This window comes from Eptatretus burgeri, chromosome 15 (genome assembly GCF_056783735.1).
Source record: "Eptatretus burgeri isolate ZD-2024b chromosome 15, Ebu_testis_v1, whole genome shotgun sequence".
In the NCBI taxonomy this organism is placed as follows: Eukaryota; Metazoa; Chordata; class Myxini; order Myxiniformes; family Myxinidae; genus Eptatretus; species Eptatretus burgeri.
The window spans coordinates 59,334,645-59,351,860 of record NC_140975.1 but is presented as its reverse complement, the minus strand read 5'-3'; the positions used below and the strand labels follow the sequence as shown (position 1 = coordinate 59,351,860).

Genomic DNA, 17,216 nt, shown 5'->3' with positions numbered 1-17,216 from the left:
GTAGACGTGGTGGAGGTAAATGGATGTAAATACATCAACACAAAAGGCAGATGTTTGGATTAATTTTTTTTTTTTAAATACTGTTCTGTGATACTTTCTGCACAATATCTCTGGCTGTACCTCCACCTGGATGTGCTTTTACCTGCAGGTAGCTAATACTCTGGCCATGACTATGGAAAAGCATCTCACTTTCTTTCACCAGTGGCTGCCCAAGGAGATTTTTCAAAAGTAGGGTGAGAGCGAGATGTGTTGTACAACATGTTTTATTCATGCTTATACGTTACCATTACAGTGCGGTACAATTTAAAAAAAAATTCCTTCTCCTGTGCTTCGCTACGCCACAGGTGTTTGTGCGTGATCACTCTCTTGTGACCTATCTGTACAGGTTCTTACCCATCATGTGGTCGAGTCTTCTTGACGAGATTGATGTTTTGGCTGATAGGGGACAGCAGAAGCCCAGGGATTACCATACGCAGCTTTACCTCGTTCTCAGGGTATGATGTGAGATAACAGTTTCGGGAGTATTATCTTAGTGTGGTCACAATATAACAAGGTGCAGTATATCACCAAATCGATTTTTCTCATCATCAGAGCTGAATGTGTGACTCCGATACAGGGTCTGGAAGCAGTGTTCTGCCACGATGGCAATGGTCAATCAGAGGAGGTGATGCACTTGGAAAAATACAAGGTAATGTACTTATTCATCCCTTTGAGGTTGGATGTTCTAAAAATTTTTTTTTAGCTCACCTGGACTTTAGTCCGGTGAGCTTATGCGATCGAGCAGCGTCCGTCAGTGAGTCAGTGAGTCAGTGAGTCAGTCCATAAACACTTCATTCGTTATCGCTTGAACCGAATGCATTATTTTGATGAAACTTGGCCACAAGCTTCATATCTGATGCCTAACAAAGGTGTATTGACCGCATCAAATTGTGCATTATAAATGGGTCCATTGGGGGGTTTTTTGACCCCCCAAAATAGGTATTTGCTGTCTTCTCCGAAACTACACAAACAATTTCGATGAAACTTGACCACAACCTTCATCACCCGGTATGTACCAAAGTGTATCGGCTGCATCACAATCTGCGCTCAGTAAGGGAGTCTATAGGGGGGGGGGGTTCTGACCCCCCTAAAATAGATATTTGTTATCTTCTTGACCACAACCTTAATCACCCTTGATGTACCAAAGTTTGTTCACAGGATTAAAAAATTCAGGGTCTAAGGGGGGGGTTGAGTGACTGTTGCTCCTGATCCAGGTGAGCTTCAGGCCAGGTGGTCCTATTTTGGGGCTTGTTTTGCTTCAGTGCCTGAAGCTCTTATAGTATACATTATACTGTATATGCAAATGTGGGGTGTTTGACAGGTTCTAGGAACGCGATACACTCACTACTCCAAGTATACAATGCCAACTTATTTTTATTCTTAAATATATAATTGCGTAAAATTAGAAATAAATTATTTACCAATTCATTACATTTGATAATAGGACGTAGAATGGAAAACTTGTCATATATATATATATATATATATATATATATATATATATATATATATATATATATATATATATATATATATATATATATATATATATATATATATATATATATATATATATATATAAAAGGAGCCGTGTGCGCGTCCGTGCGAGTTAGAGACCCCTTGACACCCTGAAGACCTCTCAAAATCTGAGGATGGTTGAGGCTCCTAAGACCCTTAAAGAACCCTAAGACCCTTTAGACACTACTTCAGACCCCCCCCAAGACTCTTAAGAATCCCTAAGACCCTGAGGACCCGCGGGATCCCAATACCCTTAAGATACCCTGTGACCTCCAAGACCGCAAAGATCCTGAAGACTCCCAAGACCCATTAAGAACCCCAAAACCCTTAAAACCCCAAATAACTTTAAGACCCCGATGATGCCTCTAACCCCCTAATATCCTAACAACCCCTAACACCTTCCACAACCCCTAAAACACACAAGAACCTTAAGACCACCAGGATCCCAAGACCCTTGAAGACCCCTAAGAGCCTTGACAACCTTAAGACCTCAAAGAACTTTAAGACTCCAAAGAACCTTCAGACCTCGAAGACTCCCTCAGCCCCAAAGACCCCCAAGATCCCTATGACCCTTAAGACCCCCCACAACCCCTAAGATCCTTGAGATCCTGAAGATCCCCAATACCCTTAAGATCCTCAAGACCCCTGAAGATCTTTCAGAACCCTTAATACCCTGATTGACTCCATTTACGTTTAAGACCCTTTTGACACCTTTAGACCCCTTCACCCTTTTGACCTTTTATACCCTTTAGACCCCATGAGCCTTTAGACCCCACAGACTCTTTTGACCTTTACACCATTTATACCCCTTACACTTTTCAGAAATGTTAGCTTGGACCCTTGACAGTTTGGAGCTTGAGACCACTTAGACCTTTATAGACCCTTTTTACATGCTTGAGAGATTAAACCCTTTAAACCCCTAAGACCCTAACTACTATTGGATGTACCCTTTCGACCTTTCGACCATCTTGAACCTTTTAAGTACACACCATGCAAACATATATATATATATATATATATATATATATATATATATATATATATATATATATATATATATATATATATATATATATATATATATATAGTCTTCTTCCAGAACTCAGACTAACTTTTCTCAGAAAGTAATGCGCAATCTCGAGCGACCCAGAGGGTGAGTACTCTGCTCGTAATTGTGAAGGCGAGTCTGCATTGGCGGACGGGTAGAACAATTGATGGAATTCACATGCACACCACGAGTTGTTTACCCTTTTATTTCAGACAGCTTTGCATCCCGACCAAGTTATAAACTGTCATCCTGGTGTTTCACAGGCAGGGTGATTCATCAGTGTGTGTGCGCCATCCCTCGGATGGACGTTAAACTGGGTGTCCCGTCTGCCAGCATGAGTTGGGTGGACATGAAAGATCCTACGGTGTTACATGCAAAGAGTAGGCGAGCTGTAACCGGCACCCATAACAAATTCCAAATCCTGCCCGAACCTACAGGGGGCACTGCATCAGTGGCACAACCACGCTCAAAGCAATGATGCAACCATAGCCACAAGACGGCATACAAAATGAATGAGTTTCAGACAAATTTATTTTCTCATTCCATCAGGTGGTGGCCAGGAAGACAAGACTGCTTCACTGCTCTTCAAGGGACCTGATGCAGATGTACCTGGAAGAGAAATCTGACATGGTTTGCTTCACTCTTTTGTTCTTGTTTCTTCTTAATATGAAATGTTTTTTTTTTGTTTTTTTTTATTATTATTTGGGGTCTGGGTGTCCCTCTCAGCTCCTGCAGCAGATGATTTTACGTGTCATCTTTCAATGGACTCCAGTGTCTTGTGCTTAACTCGTGTTTCCATCAGCTCAAGTCTTTTGTCCATAATCATACCTTCATGGGTTTACATGTGAGGTAGGCAATGGGCCAAAGGAATGGAAAAATGGAGAGAGCAAATTTGATTTCACCGATCTGGGGTTCAACTTTTCCCCCTTCTCATTTCCTTTAGCCATAAATTTTCTAAACTCCAAACCACCGATCATAACATTTGACTTATCAACAATAGTATGTGTGTTACGCCCTAAAACGTACCCCAAAGGCTTACACTCAGGGTTTTGGTAACCCATGTATGGTTTAACTAAAGGTCACCTGCCCTTATGATCTTTGGGCTTTGAGAGCATGGTGAAAAAACTGTGAAGAACAATTATGAACAAGGGCTTCACTTACTACATTTGGTGTAATTTATGAAAAAGTTATTTGTTCACCTAAAACGCAATCCCTTAGTTTAGTTCCACTTTGCTGTTTTCGGTAAGTATATATTGCCATCTGAGAGTTGAAACTGATGTTTTCAAAAAATGATGCCATCACTAACTGGTAGAGCTGCCCCGCAGTGCTTCAGCACAAAGCCCTGCAGCTGACCCAGCGAGATGAGGGTTAGAGACTGATGCAGGAAGTCGTCTGCTTTGTACTAAAATACACAGAGCAGATTCCCCCCCACCCCACTATATTGACTGGGCAGCTACACAACTTCACGGTGCCTTTACCCCCCCCCCCCACACACACACACACACACACTCTCCGATGAGGACGGAGACAGGGTGACATTAAAATGAGCTCCGTCCGACCATCCGACTGATCATCCATCCATGTACTTTTGAATGTGCGATATTTCAAAAACCGTTGAACATTTAGCGCTCATATTACAGATATATATTGCTCATGACAACTTATTAAATCATGGCTGTGATTGTCTTCATTGTGTTGCCATGGCAACCATCTTGATAACTCGGCTTGTGTGCGCGATATTTCAAAAACCGTTGACCACTTCGCGTTCATATTATATACATCTTATCGTCATACCACCCAAAATTGCAGGGGACATAGAATACGAGCTCCTTGTCATCATATAGATTCTGAGTATACATAACAGGCATATATGGTTCTCAACATTTCATTGGTTGTAGTAGTGGGGCAACTAAGCTAAATATAGCATAACAATTGTGCATTATATATATATATAATGATTAATCATGATTGTTGTTTACAGGTGGACAAAAATGCTGGTCTTGGCATCCTCACTGTGAAGGTTTCATTCTCTGCAAATGTTGAAACATTGTCTCTTGAGCTTATGAACCTCTCCAAACTGTCAGTGACACCAGAAGGTCTCAAGCACTTTTGACTCACGCTTCTCATCCCAACTATTTGCACCCGTTGTTCCACCGGATGTATAACTCACGTGATATGGAATATGTGCTCCACAGATGACGCAAGGTACCTGTACATCCAGCTCCAACTCTGGCCTGCATTCTTGTTTTCTGAAAGTGTGCGACACCGAAGCAAGCCGATTCATTTGGATTCCAGTGTTGTAATCGACGAGAAACTTGAGCTGTAAGCTGGATGTCCTTCTTGATGCAGGTTACTGTTTTTCATCTGTACATGAACCCCAGATGGTATTGGGAGGAACTTTGGTGAAGGATATTTTAAAGTGTTAACATACTCATTCATCCTTGTGTAATTTGTTTCTTGGTTCATTTTCTATCAACATTAGATTCCCTTATAGGCCAGGATATATCAAGCAATCCAAGTTGGTAGGATACTCCAGGGAATTGATTTGATTGGTTTATGAGAAGCTCTGGCCTGATTACTGGCCAAAAGGAGGAAATATTGATGTTGTTTGATTTCTACAACAACTTCTGGCAGGAACTACTTTGCCATTCGAGTCTAAATCCCTTTGGGAAGTTGACATCTAATCATGTTGTAAGAGATTACTTGGCTGGCCTTTCACACTTTGTGATTGTGGTTGTTGGTTGTTGTTGTAATAATACGAGTTCCCTTTCAAGGATCTTCAATGTAGGAGGCCATTAGGCTGATCAAAGCCTATGCAATGGTTGCCAACCTATGGTTGTCTGTGCGCTATCTTCTTTAAATGCTCAGTGGCATTTCAGGAAGCAGCGCTCACCTGGAGTTTCTTTATTTATTTACCATTTTTTGCTCACCTGGAACGTAGTTCCAGGGAGGTTATGGGATGGTGTGCCATCCGTCTGCCCGTCCGTCCGTCCGTCCGTCCACAAATACTTTCAACTTCTCTGAAACTACATATTCGATTTCGATGAAACTTGACTACAACCATCATCACCCTGTATGTACCAAAGTTTGTTCATAGCATTAAATAAATTGGGTCATAAGGGGATCTATGGGGGTTGCCCCCTAAAATAGTTATTTGCTTTCTTCTCAGAAACTACACGTACAATTATGATGAAACTTGACTACAACCTTCATCACCCATGATGTACCAAAGTTTGTTCATGACATGATAAAAGTCGGGGTTTAAGGGGGAGTAAGGGGGGGTTGCCCCCCCCAAAATACGTATTTGCTTTCTTCTCTGACACCACATACACAATTATGATGAAACTTGACCACAACCTTCATCACCCATGATGTACCAAAGTTTGTTCATGACGTTAAAAAAAACATCCATAGGTATTTACTTTCTTCTGCATTACATATTTTATGGGTCATCCATGCCTACCAGTGGTTGCCTGGTTATCTTATCCAGCCACTACCAGGTGAGTACCCAGAGGTATTGCCCCCATGTTTAGTCTTTGGTATGACTTGGCTGGGATTCTTGAACGCAAACCAGAAGTGGATTGCTTGGATGTGGAGTGGATGCTCTAACCATTAAACCACCGAGTCTGCTAACAAAGCCCATCCATTCTGGAAGGACGATTGAGGGTGCGCATAGCAAACTGATTAACACCAACAACATGGAAGCAAAATCTATCAATTGAAAACAAAATTTTAGGTATATATCGTGAATATACTTTAAAAATTTAGTATATTCACGATGCATCCATAAAATTGTATCGTGAATATACTGAAGGAGGAGGATGGAGGTTATGCCACTGAAGGAGGGTGGAGGTTATGTTTTCACCCCTGTTTGACTGTCTCTTTGACTTTGTCTGTGAGCTGGATATCTCAAAAAGTTCTGGACAGATTCATATGAGATTTGGTGGAGAGGTTTTGTGTGTGACACGGACAAATTGATTAGATTTTGGTGAAGATCCATAACCGGATTCGATAATTTTTACGTGATTCTTCACCATGGAGAGATCGGGCCAAAAAGGAGAAATAGCACGATTTCTCAAAAAGTTATGGACGGTTTCGTACTAAACTTTGTGGACAGGGATGTTCGAGTTCCAAGCTGTGAATCTGAGAGAACAGGAGAGTTTTGATGGTCCCGACTGTGTGCCTCAGCGCAATGAGGAGGAATAGATGAAAGCTCTGTGTCGTTGGCTGGGCATCCCATCTGTATCTCTCTGCAAGGTGTGATTGTCTGGCCTTATATAGCCAGCCCTCTCGCCCCCTCCTGCGAGGGTCTTGCGTATGCACTGTCGGCATTGCGGTTGTGGACCTGCCTTGGTTGTAAAACCCTCCATTCAAGGCATTTCCGTGGTAACACACGTGCGAACACTATTTGTGGAATGTTATTAATGGTATGAAAGTACAAAGTGGGTGATTTAAGATGAACCATGGATGGTAGATGGTAGAGACAGGTACAAGGATAAAGGGTGACAGGGAATCTAACTATACATACAACTCCAATCCATGCGAACTGGGGTTTACAAGCACTTATGCTGAGACTCATTAGGATATAATTACTGAATAATTAACCCATCTTTAACCCTAAAGTCATTTATGTCACAATGTATTTGGAAATGCAAAAATATAATTGCCAAATCTTTGCCTCAAGAATGCACAACCTCAAACTAATCTGCTTTGAAATTTAAAACAAATGTGCCTTCCACGAACTTCGACGACGTACGGTATACAAAAAACAAAATAAATAAAATAAAAACAAATGTGTTAGATTTTTGCCTTTTGGTGCATTTCTGCCTTTTTCCCTCAACTTTGATTATCGAGTTGAACAATTGAAGGGAGGAAGGAAAGGTAATTTTATTAACGCCGTGTTGACCACATATGACGGCTGTTTTGGGTGGTTTGAGAAACAACACTTCAAAGATGAAACTTATTTTCCCAAAATGTATCTTGCATGTCAAAATATTTAATAATTATTTTCTGCTTTCCACCAGCCTCCCCCCTCTCAATTTTAACAGATATGTCAGTGAAATGCTAAGTTTGATCAATAACTATCATGATAGTGGAAAGTATAAATATATATATATATATATATATATATATATATATATATATATATATATATATATTTCCATCAAAAACATGTGGAGTGTGACGAGCACTTCTCTGATCTCCAATGGACATAGTCCTACACCAAAGCGTCACCTCCAATCTGGAGGCCTTAGCCCAGTGACTCTGTCAAACAGACAAAGATTACATTGTATGCCCTCCAGATGCTGTTCTGAATTATCGGAATGGCATCTTGATGAGGGCAAACAAGCCCAAAATCCAGATCGGCAGCTCTGTTTGATGTTTAACTGATGTTGACCATATAATTTTTGTCTGTTTGACAGAGTTGCCGGGCCGAGGTCTCCAGATTGGAGGTGATGCTTTGGTGTAGGACTATGTCCATTGGAGATCGGCGGAGTGCTTGTCGCACTCCAAATGTTTTGATTTACCTGCCGATCACATCACGTGCCTTCTGGTTGAATAGTTTTCATTAGTGGGAACAACCATCTGAGTGGCAGATGGATGGTTGTTCTTTGCGGATTATGTGGTTTTACCATGTGAGACATAATCCTCAGCGATGCTCACCATGACAATCAGGAGGTGCATCTGATATGTTTTTATATTTTAATGGAATATGGATATGACACTGGTGTGATGACCCAAATTGCCCCTTCTTGCTCTTTCACAGACCAGCAACTGCAGAGGCATGCCGCACCCACGGTGCAAGTGTCGTTCTACGAGTCAAGTTACGAGACGGTGTCATAACAAAGTTGCTGGGACAAGCAATTTTGCCACTATGCACCACACAGGGCCTCACATTGCCAAACCAGGAGCGGCGATGCAAAGACCCAACGGTGTTTTCTGAACAGATTAAGCTGCACCTCCAACCAATTGACAATGGTACAATATCTTGGCATTCTTGTCAAGCAGTGCATTATACTATAGCCTTTGTGTAGCTCTGAAACAAAACTGGACAAACTAGAGAGTTCATAGAACATGATACCTGACGCAGTGTTAAAGTATATACCTCAACAAAATAATTATTTTAAAGATCGTTAAAAAAAATCCTGAAGTTTAGCACCATAAAGCAGTCTTGTACACGACCACCCTTATACATCACCCTTTAGAACAGGTCAAAGTACTGCAAGTGTTATATTTTGAAAGGATAAAAATATCTATAGTTATCCGTGTTTTGGTATATAATTAAATTTAAATAAAGGTTTAAAGGCGAATAAATAAATAAATTCCGGGTTTTACCGCCATGTTACTCAGTGTCTATTACATCACCCAATCTAACACATTGCACGAGTTATTCGTGCCTGTTGTTTGTGTCCTTTATAACGTCCTTAAAACAGTAAATTTTCCTGTTTGGAATGATTTTCAATTTTGTTTGACTGCCAGGCAGACAGAGTAAAAATATTATCTCACTCCTCTCTGCGCATGTGCGGTCGGGATGAATTCAGAGACAAACTTCGGAAAAACGAGAAACTTGTCTTCCAATGGATGTTCCGATTCATGTTCTAAATATAACAATCAATTTAAATACGTTGTTCCTCGATCATAAACTTGCAATCAGAAACTGATAAGACAGACGGATGGACCTGAATCAATTGCTCAGCCCCACTTTTGCTTCACATGTGCGGGGTAATTATTTGTTCCAATCTTTTCCTCCTTTTATTCTGCACCTGTTGATAAGAGTTGTTTATCTTGTTATACAACACGATTACAATGGCACAGGATGGTTGAACTGATGACACGTGTTGAAATTTTTTCATCCAATTAAGAACAAGAATTTGTTTGTTGTTTTTTTTTTTTTTTTTTTTTTTTAGTTCCAGGCTTTTGATTGGAGAAACACAGTCAACCAACTGTTCAAGATGAGAATTTTCATGAGAATGTTAAAAAGTTAAGCAGTAGGCCTATCTATAGGCTGTTAAAAATGACATTTCTACTTTTGTCTTTCACAGACAATGACATCTTAAAAGTTCTGCAAACCAGGACAGGTGATGCTGAAGCCAAGTACTTCTATCAGTTTATGATGCGAGCTCAAACGATACCAAAGAAGTCTATGCGAGGTCTGGCTGAAATATCCACAGTCAAAAAAAGCCTGAAAAAAATGTCACGGAAGAAACCAAATGATAACCGTTGATGTCAAATGAATCATTATCTCACCAGGCAGGGTCAAAACAAATTTCTTCATGAAAATACTGTGGATAATGATAAATTATGAGACTGCAGGCAGTCCAGAATGTTCAATGTACTGTAGTTTAGAAACTGTATGATACGTAGAGGAGTGGGTGTCAAGTTTTCCTTTGTCACAAACTGTTAGGAGGCTTTACGGTGGAATTAAAACAAATATTGCGAGAATGATTGATCCATATCTTGGATCAGGCAATAAGGGGAACTTATTGGTTTGAATGAATGCTCTTAATGTTGTCTCGTCTTAGAAGCGAAGCAAATTCGAGGTTGATTAATACTTGTACAGAAGACCCCCGGTGAAGATGGGGTGATTTGGGCTAAAGGACAGGGTAGCTCATTGGTTGAATACTCACCCTTGAGCTACTTGTTCTTTTGGATTTGTTCTCCTGCGGACACCATTTCAACTGGAAAATTACAAACAGAGTTCATTGCCTGTTTGGATTAGAGGTGTGGGGAGCTACATCATGGAGCATGCCATTCTTTGGGTGGGGATGTAAATCCAGCTGTCTTGTCTGCATTTATCAAAGGTTGTGGATTTCAAAGATGCCTCAGTATTTCTCGGTGAAGAATAGGCCATCACATGCCAAATTCCTGGCTAAATCCCCTGCCAAAACAGGTAGTTTTAAGGGATGTGGATGTTAACTTGCATCAATAATAGGGCTATTACACATAAGATGCAATAGTAGTACATACTGCATACTGGATACACTAAGTTAATGGGGTATGGATATAACACAGGCACGATGGGCCAAATAGCCTCGTGTCTATGTTTCATAATACTTCTCTTTTTTCGAGCTGAGTGAGGCCATGTCAGCCTGGATCAGGTATCACTTCCAACCTTGGTTAAAAGGATAGTCACTGCAGCCAAAGCAGAATAGTTCTAACAATGTGCACAAGTTGACTGTTATTACTGATTTTTATACTTCATATCTCACGAGGTCAAGCATAGCTCCTTCTCCAGTTGCTTCATCGAGGTGCTATCCAGAAATTGTCTTGCCGTATTTCAATACATTGTTCATCTCTTCCATTATGACCAGTCAAAGATTCCCAGTCAATGCTTGGAATGTTGAAGTCTCCCATAATCATCACTCTTGGTTCTCTTATGCTGTTGAGCATCTCCATCATTTGTATATCATCCTCCACATTGTAAGACGGACTGCAGTAAATGACTCCAACAAGAGTGCGTTTGCTTGATTCAGACTATCTCACACCAGAATGACTATGTATGTATCACTGGCATCATTTTTCAAAGTTCCTCTGATGTTGTCCCTGACATACAAAATGACTCCTCCTCCTTCTCTATGCCCTAATCTGACTCCTAAACACGTTATATCCATTCAAGCGGATCTCTGCATTACATATGGTATCATTTAGCCAAGTCTGTTATTCCAAGTATGTCTGGACCATCGTTTGCGAAGAAAATTTCAATGTCACTGAATTTATTGACAATACTTCTCGCATTTGTGTACATGCACCTGAGTGATTTCAGCTATTGAGAAACAGGAGATTGAGTTCCCATTGGCAGTATGCTCTTGTTCTGAGCAACTGGCATTTGGAGGCCCTCCTTCGTGAACAGAAGCGAAGTCTCTCCGAATTTGGTTAGGCAACCGCCGCTCTTTTGGCAGTAACCGAACACTGTGCTCTTTCGCTAGTTTCCGGCGGAATATATATATATATATATATATATATATATATATATATATATATATATATATATATATATATATATATATATATATATATATATATTGAATGCCCTACTTCTTTGGCAGCAGCACTGGTTTTCTGCTGAACAAACTGCAGACTGTCTTTCCCGGTCAGTGGTGACTGTCTGCTTGCCGAAAGCATTTTCGCTGCTTGCTTTGCAAACAGTGTCTTTCTGCTGAACGAAGTTCATTTCACCACTTTCAGAATAAGCAGTGACTTTCTGCCGATGAAGGGAAGTTAAAATACGTCTTTGATTTTGTTGAACAGAATCGGGATACCGTATTTTGTGTCCAGCGTTGCCTTTTTCCTGAATAAAACTTCGGTTACTTCTATCAAGGCCCGCCATGGCCTTTTGCTCAACCAAGGTCATATCGCGGGTTGAGAGACATAATGTTGTAACTGCATTTTTGGCGAAATTGAATAAAATGGCTCTCATGTCTTTCAACACCATTTATCTTTCAGTGCAATATTGTTGTAACTGCAAATATCAACCCAGTCTTCTCATCTGAGTAAGATTAAAATATTGTAAACTACACACAATATGAGAGCCATTTTATTCAATTTCGCTAAAAATGCAGTTTCAACATTATGTCTCTCAACCCACGATATTGTGTTCTTTATAACAGGCAGCATTCTCTGTACTTTGCATGAATGTTTATTTACTTCACATAACATGTGAATGACATGTCCATCAGTTTGTTTATAAGCCTTGAAAAGTCGTGTGAAAAACAAGTTTTTTTTTTTTTAATGGGAGTCCTCTATTTTCTTTCCTCTGCATTATGAGAACGAATCCTCATTGGGCGGTCTATATTAGACTGCTGCTGCAATCACTGTAAACAAAACATGCATGACCTGATTTGAATTGTACAGCAATTAAAATGTACCTTTGTTTCCTCAAAATGGTACCTTTATTTAATAATAGAAGATGCATTGTTCAGTCTTCAAATGTACACCAGAGGCCAATGAACCCTCAGAGCTATGCGGAGCGAAAAAGATGTCGGTGATTTTCTGAGCAGCTGGAGAGAAAGGCGTGGCCTGGCTAATGGGTGATGCTGGGGGAGAGGGGGGAAGTTGTGGCCTGTAGAATGGGGCAGCGCTTACGACCCACAGATAGAAACTGAGATATAGATATATATATATATATATATATATATATATATATATATATATATATATATATATATATATATATATATATATATATAGATATATATATATATATATATATATATATATATATATATAGATATATATATATATAGATATATATATATATATATATATATATATATATATATATATATATATAGATATATATATATATATATATATATAGATATATATAGATATATATATATATATATATATCTTCTTTCGGCTGCTCCCTTTCGGGGTCGCCACAGCGGATCATCCATATGATCCGCATAGTGATTTGGCACATGTTTTACACCGGATGCCCTTCCTGACGCAACCCTGGTCGCCTCTTACGACACAGGGATATGGTACACCTATTTTAACCGGGGTATACACCGGCCCAGTACACTGGTACTCATTTCGCCGACCTCGGAAGGATGACAGGCTGAGTCAACCCCCTGGTGTATTAATTCAGTGGCCCAACGGGGCTTGAACTCAGGACCTTTTGGATCCCAAGCCGCTGCCCTAACCACTGCGCCAACACCAGGAGATATATATATATATATATATATATATATATATATATATATATATATATATATACATATATATATATATATATATATATATATATATATATATATATATATATATATAGAAATATATATATATATATATATATATACATATATATATACATATACATACATACATACATACATATACATACATACACATACATATACATACATACATATATATACATACATACATACATATACATATACATACACACACACACACACACACACACACACACACACACACACACACACACACACACACACACACACACACACACACACACACACACACACACACACACACACGGGAGAACAAGTATTTGATACACTGCCGATTTTGCAGGTTTTCCCACTTACAAAGCACGTAGAGGTCTGTAATTTTTATCATAGGTACACTTCAACTGTGAAAGACGGAATCTAAAACAAAAATCCTGAAAATCACATTGTATGATTTTTAAATAATTAATTTGCATTTTATTGCATGAAATAAGTATTTGATACATCAGAAAAACAGAACTTAATATTTGGTACAGAAACCTTTGTTTGCAATTAAAGAGATCAGATGTTTCCGATAGTTCTTAACCAGATTTGCACAGACTGCAGCAGGGATTTTGGCCCCTTCAGACCCCGTTTTTTTTTGAATGCCATTACAGGTGATGAAGGTCAAATTTCATTGAAATAGTATGTGTAGTTTCTGAGAAACTGCAAGTTGCTGCAAGCATTTGCGGACGGATAGACGGACTGACGACATGCCATCCCTGAAGCACCTTGTAACTACTTTACAGGTGTGCTAAAAAAAAGTGATTGTGGCAACCGCGCCGGCTTCGCAGGACGAATCGTGCGAGGCCCATTCGGCATTTAGCGAATGGCTCTCACGCGCGCGTCTTCGTGCAGGGAATCCGGCATGGAAATGCTCCGCATGGGATTCAACAAGGCCTCGCGGATGGCTAAAATGGCGGCGAGGGTTGTTTTAATTTGGAACACGCGGGTTCCCACGTGGGCGCGTGTGCGGGGCATCACGTGCTGCATACCGCATGTTCTGTTCACGGAACGCGCGGAGCGGGTTTCCGGGACGATGCGCGCGTGCTGGCCTGCCCGAGAAACCGCGCAGGCTCGGTGCGTGAGTGACGTCATCGGCGGGAATCTCGCGGCACAAATGCCGGAGAAACAGCACACGCTGGCTCGCGTGGGGAATCCCGCGAGAGTGAGCACTTGTTGGGATGTGCAGAGTGACATCATGGCTGCATGGATCGGCCATCGGAGGGGACGTTGGTATCGCCCCTAGGGCCGAACGGGCGTGCCGTAAACTGCCACCATGGCGCTGCAGGGGGAAAAAAAGCCTTGCTCCAAGTCCACAGCCCAGTGATTGGGCAAAGGAAGCACTAGTTAGTGGAATGGGTTAGTTTAGCTAGACCGGCTTCATGGGGGCATGAGTTGTTCCTCATGGAGCCCGTGGAATGGGTCCGTTCGAGGGATTTTAGGATAGATTTCAAGACTGGATTTTTGAGGTTTTTCTGGGAGACGTGGACAGACATGGAATGTGTAGTGGGGACCTAGCTTAGCTACATAGATTAAATGGAACGTGCATTAGGATAAGGGATGACGGGAAGCACGAGATAGTTTGGGTATTTCATTAGCGGAATGGTAGTGTTGAGTGATTGAGAAATGGAAAAAGAGTGGAAAATCTACGATGAGTGTGTGTGGGTCAGCGGCCCAAGTGTGTGAGTGGAGTGAATATGGAATGCATGGTGCGAATGAATGAGTGGGGGGAGGAGTGATTCCCACCCAAGTGACCCCGGGGTCAGTTTAATGTTAGTTAAAATTACTAAAAGGAGGTCGGTTTGTTGTTGGTGTTGAGTGAAGGCACGATACCCATTTGGAGGGGTGCAGGAGTAAAATTGACCGGCTGGGAGCGTGGCTTGGGAAGGTGAGTACCGAGTAGTGGGCACCCCGGGCACCGAAGTAGTCAGCCAGAGTAGGCCAAGGGTCCAAGCGACCGGGATAGTGTACTGGGCACAGGCGACCCGCAGAACGGGACCCGGAGCACCAATGATGCCACGTGGGCATGGGAAGGGGGGCAATGCCAGGAAGGGCAACCCCCTGTGTTCATAGGGAGCAGGTAGACTCGGAGACAGCCTCAGGTCCCGGGAGTGCCATGGTTAGAGTTCGGCAGAGGGGAAGTCCCTGCCAAGTGAGCCACGCTGCCCAGCCATGAAATTGTGCAAGGGCACGGAAGAAAATTTGAGGGCTCGGCCCAAATTTATAATGGACACCAACACAGGCGACGGGAATCAGGGTTTTTCGAACCGATAGTTTAAAGTTAGGCATTTGGAAAAGCCCCGGGGGGGGGGGTAGTTTAAGGTTAATAAATGCTAGGATAGTTAGGAAATGTACCCCTTCGCACCATCCATCCCTTCGCTCTCTGTAGGCCGCTGGACCCACCTTGGTAAGATGGCTGAAATCTGAGGAGGCCATTCTGAGGATTTGTTGGGCCTTGAGACAGGACACCAGCTCTCCCTATTCCCCTCCAAAATGGAACGTAGGGGTTGGAAGTAGATGGACAGGATAGGTTAGCCGGACAAGGAAATAGGAGGATTAGGGACGAACGATTATAAAAAATAAATAAAAAGGGGTCTAAATTTGTTTTGTGTTGCAAATAAAGGGAGTGGGTATGGACAGAGACAGGCAAAGGCGATAGGTTGGGGGGAGACAGTAGGGTAGGTCCGAGCCCGTTTTCGGAGCGGCCGGCACCACCGCCTTTCCTCCAGACCCAAACAGAACGAGACCAGAGGCTGGCCAGCTTCACCTGCCGGCCTGTTGTGCTGTATCGCCTGTTCCACATTTGCCTTGCCATGCCTTGTTCACCTTCCTCTGCCATAACCCCATGCCTGCTACCCTTTTTGCATTTGCCCCTGTGTCACCAACCTCCATGTGTCTCCATGTGCGCCAGGACCATTGCTAAGTGTGTTTGCAAGGACTGACCTGCAGGCAGCCACATCACAGGGAATGCATTGTGCAGCCCGTGCGTTCATTTGTTTTTGCTTCCATCCATCTATTTCAAATGAGCCAGAGACTGTATTGAGCAGCCTGGCTACCTCTCCAAATGGCCTGTGGGACGGCACATAGCATGCCGTGTTAGGGTGTGTTGCCTCCAGCAGCTGGGGGTATGAAAGGATTGAAAAGAAGGTTCACTGAAAGGAATACTCAAGGGGAACCTTTTGAGCAGGCCCTGAAGACGACTGACCTTCAGCTGCTGAGCACTCACCCACACACAAACTGTTGACATTGTTGTGCCTTTTCTTTCCCATAGATGACAGGTCCTGGGCCATGGTTAGTGTAAATAGATAAGTAAGGATTGTAAATAATTTAAAAACCCACCTGTAGTTTGTCGTAGCGCCAGCAATTTTAGTTAAGTCATCTGTGTGAGTCTGTTTGTTAGTTACGCAGCGCATTAGGTTATTTATTTTTGGGAAATGTATGAAAAAATGTCGCACTCAGGGATCTGAAGGTAAAATTTACTTGGGGAAAACTTACACATGCTGGTCACACGAAAATTTGACGACTCGGGACGAGTCTGCAAAAAGGGGAGGGGGTAGTGTTGCGAATCTGGAAGCCATGAGCACATAACATTCAAGTCCTATAGCTCAGTTATTTCGATAAGTGAATGTGGATAGATAGCTCCCTTTCCCTAGTCTAATGGGTGAATAAATGTACATGCGCTGTACTTTACTTTGATAGTCAGGGTTTTCTTTCATTTTTACACCCCTCATAACTACGACAACGCCAGCATCACCTTCACCTTGCTCTGACCGACGCCATTGCCTACGTGCGTGTCAGCACGTACGTGGGTGGAGCCCACATAAAATAATATTCCCCTGCCTGTTTGGTGGGCGGAGCCCATGCAGAATAAT

At 41.8% G+C, this 17,216-nt stretch overlaps 1 protein-coding gene across 6 annotated transcripts in view; it reads left to right on the top strand.

The window, feature by feature from the left end:
• LOC147012284 (protein unc-13 homolog D-like) overlaps positions 1-12,487 on the top strand; it is an 86,069-nt gene extending 73,582 nt beyond the window's left edge. For 5 of the 6 annotated variants that reach the window (XM_085856195.1, XM_085856197.1, XM_085856193.1 and 2 more), the window contains 8 exons: positions 149-228; positions 386-494; positions 617-688; positions 3,155-3,235; positions 4,587-4,701; positions 4,801-4,927; positions 8,373-8,584; positions 9,649-12,487. In XM_085856195.1, the coding sequence (XP_085712321.1) occupies positions 149-228; positions 386-494; positions 617-688; positions 3,155-3,235; positions 4,587-4,701; positions 4,801-4,927; positions 8,373-8,584; positions 9,649-9,830 (978 nt within the window). In that variant the 3' untranslated portion in view covers positions 9,831-12,487. Of the gene's footprint in view, positions 1-148; positions 229-385; positions 495-616; positions 689-3,154; positions 3,236-4,586; positions 4,702-4,800; positions 4,955-8,372; positions 8,585-9,648 lie in introns of those variants that run through there. The other variant, XM_085856198.1, reaches the window with a different exon arrangement.
• Positions 12,488-17,216: the final 4,729 nt, after the last annotated feature.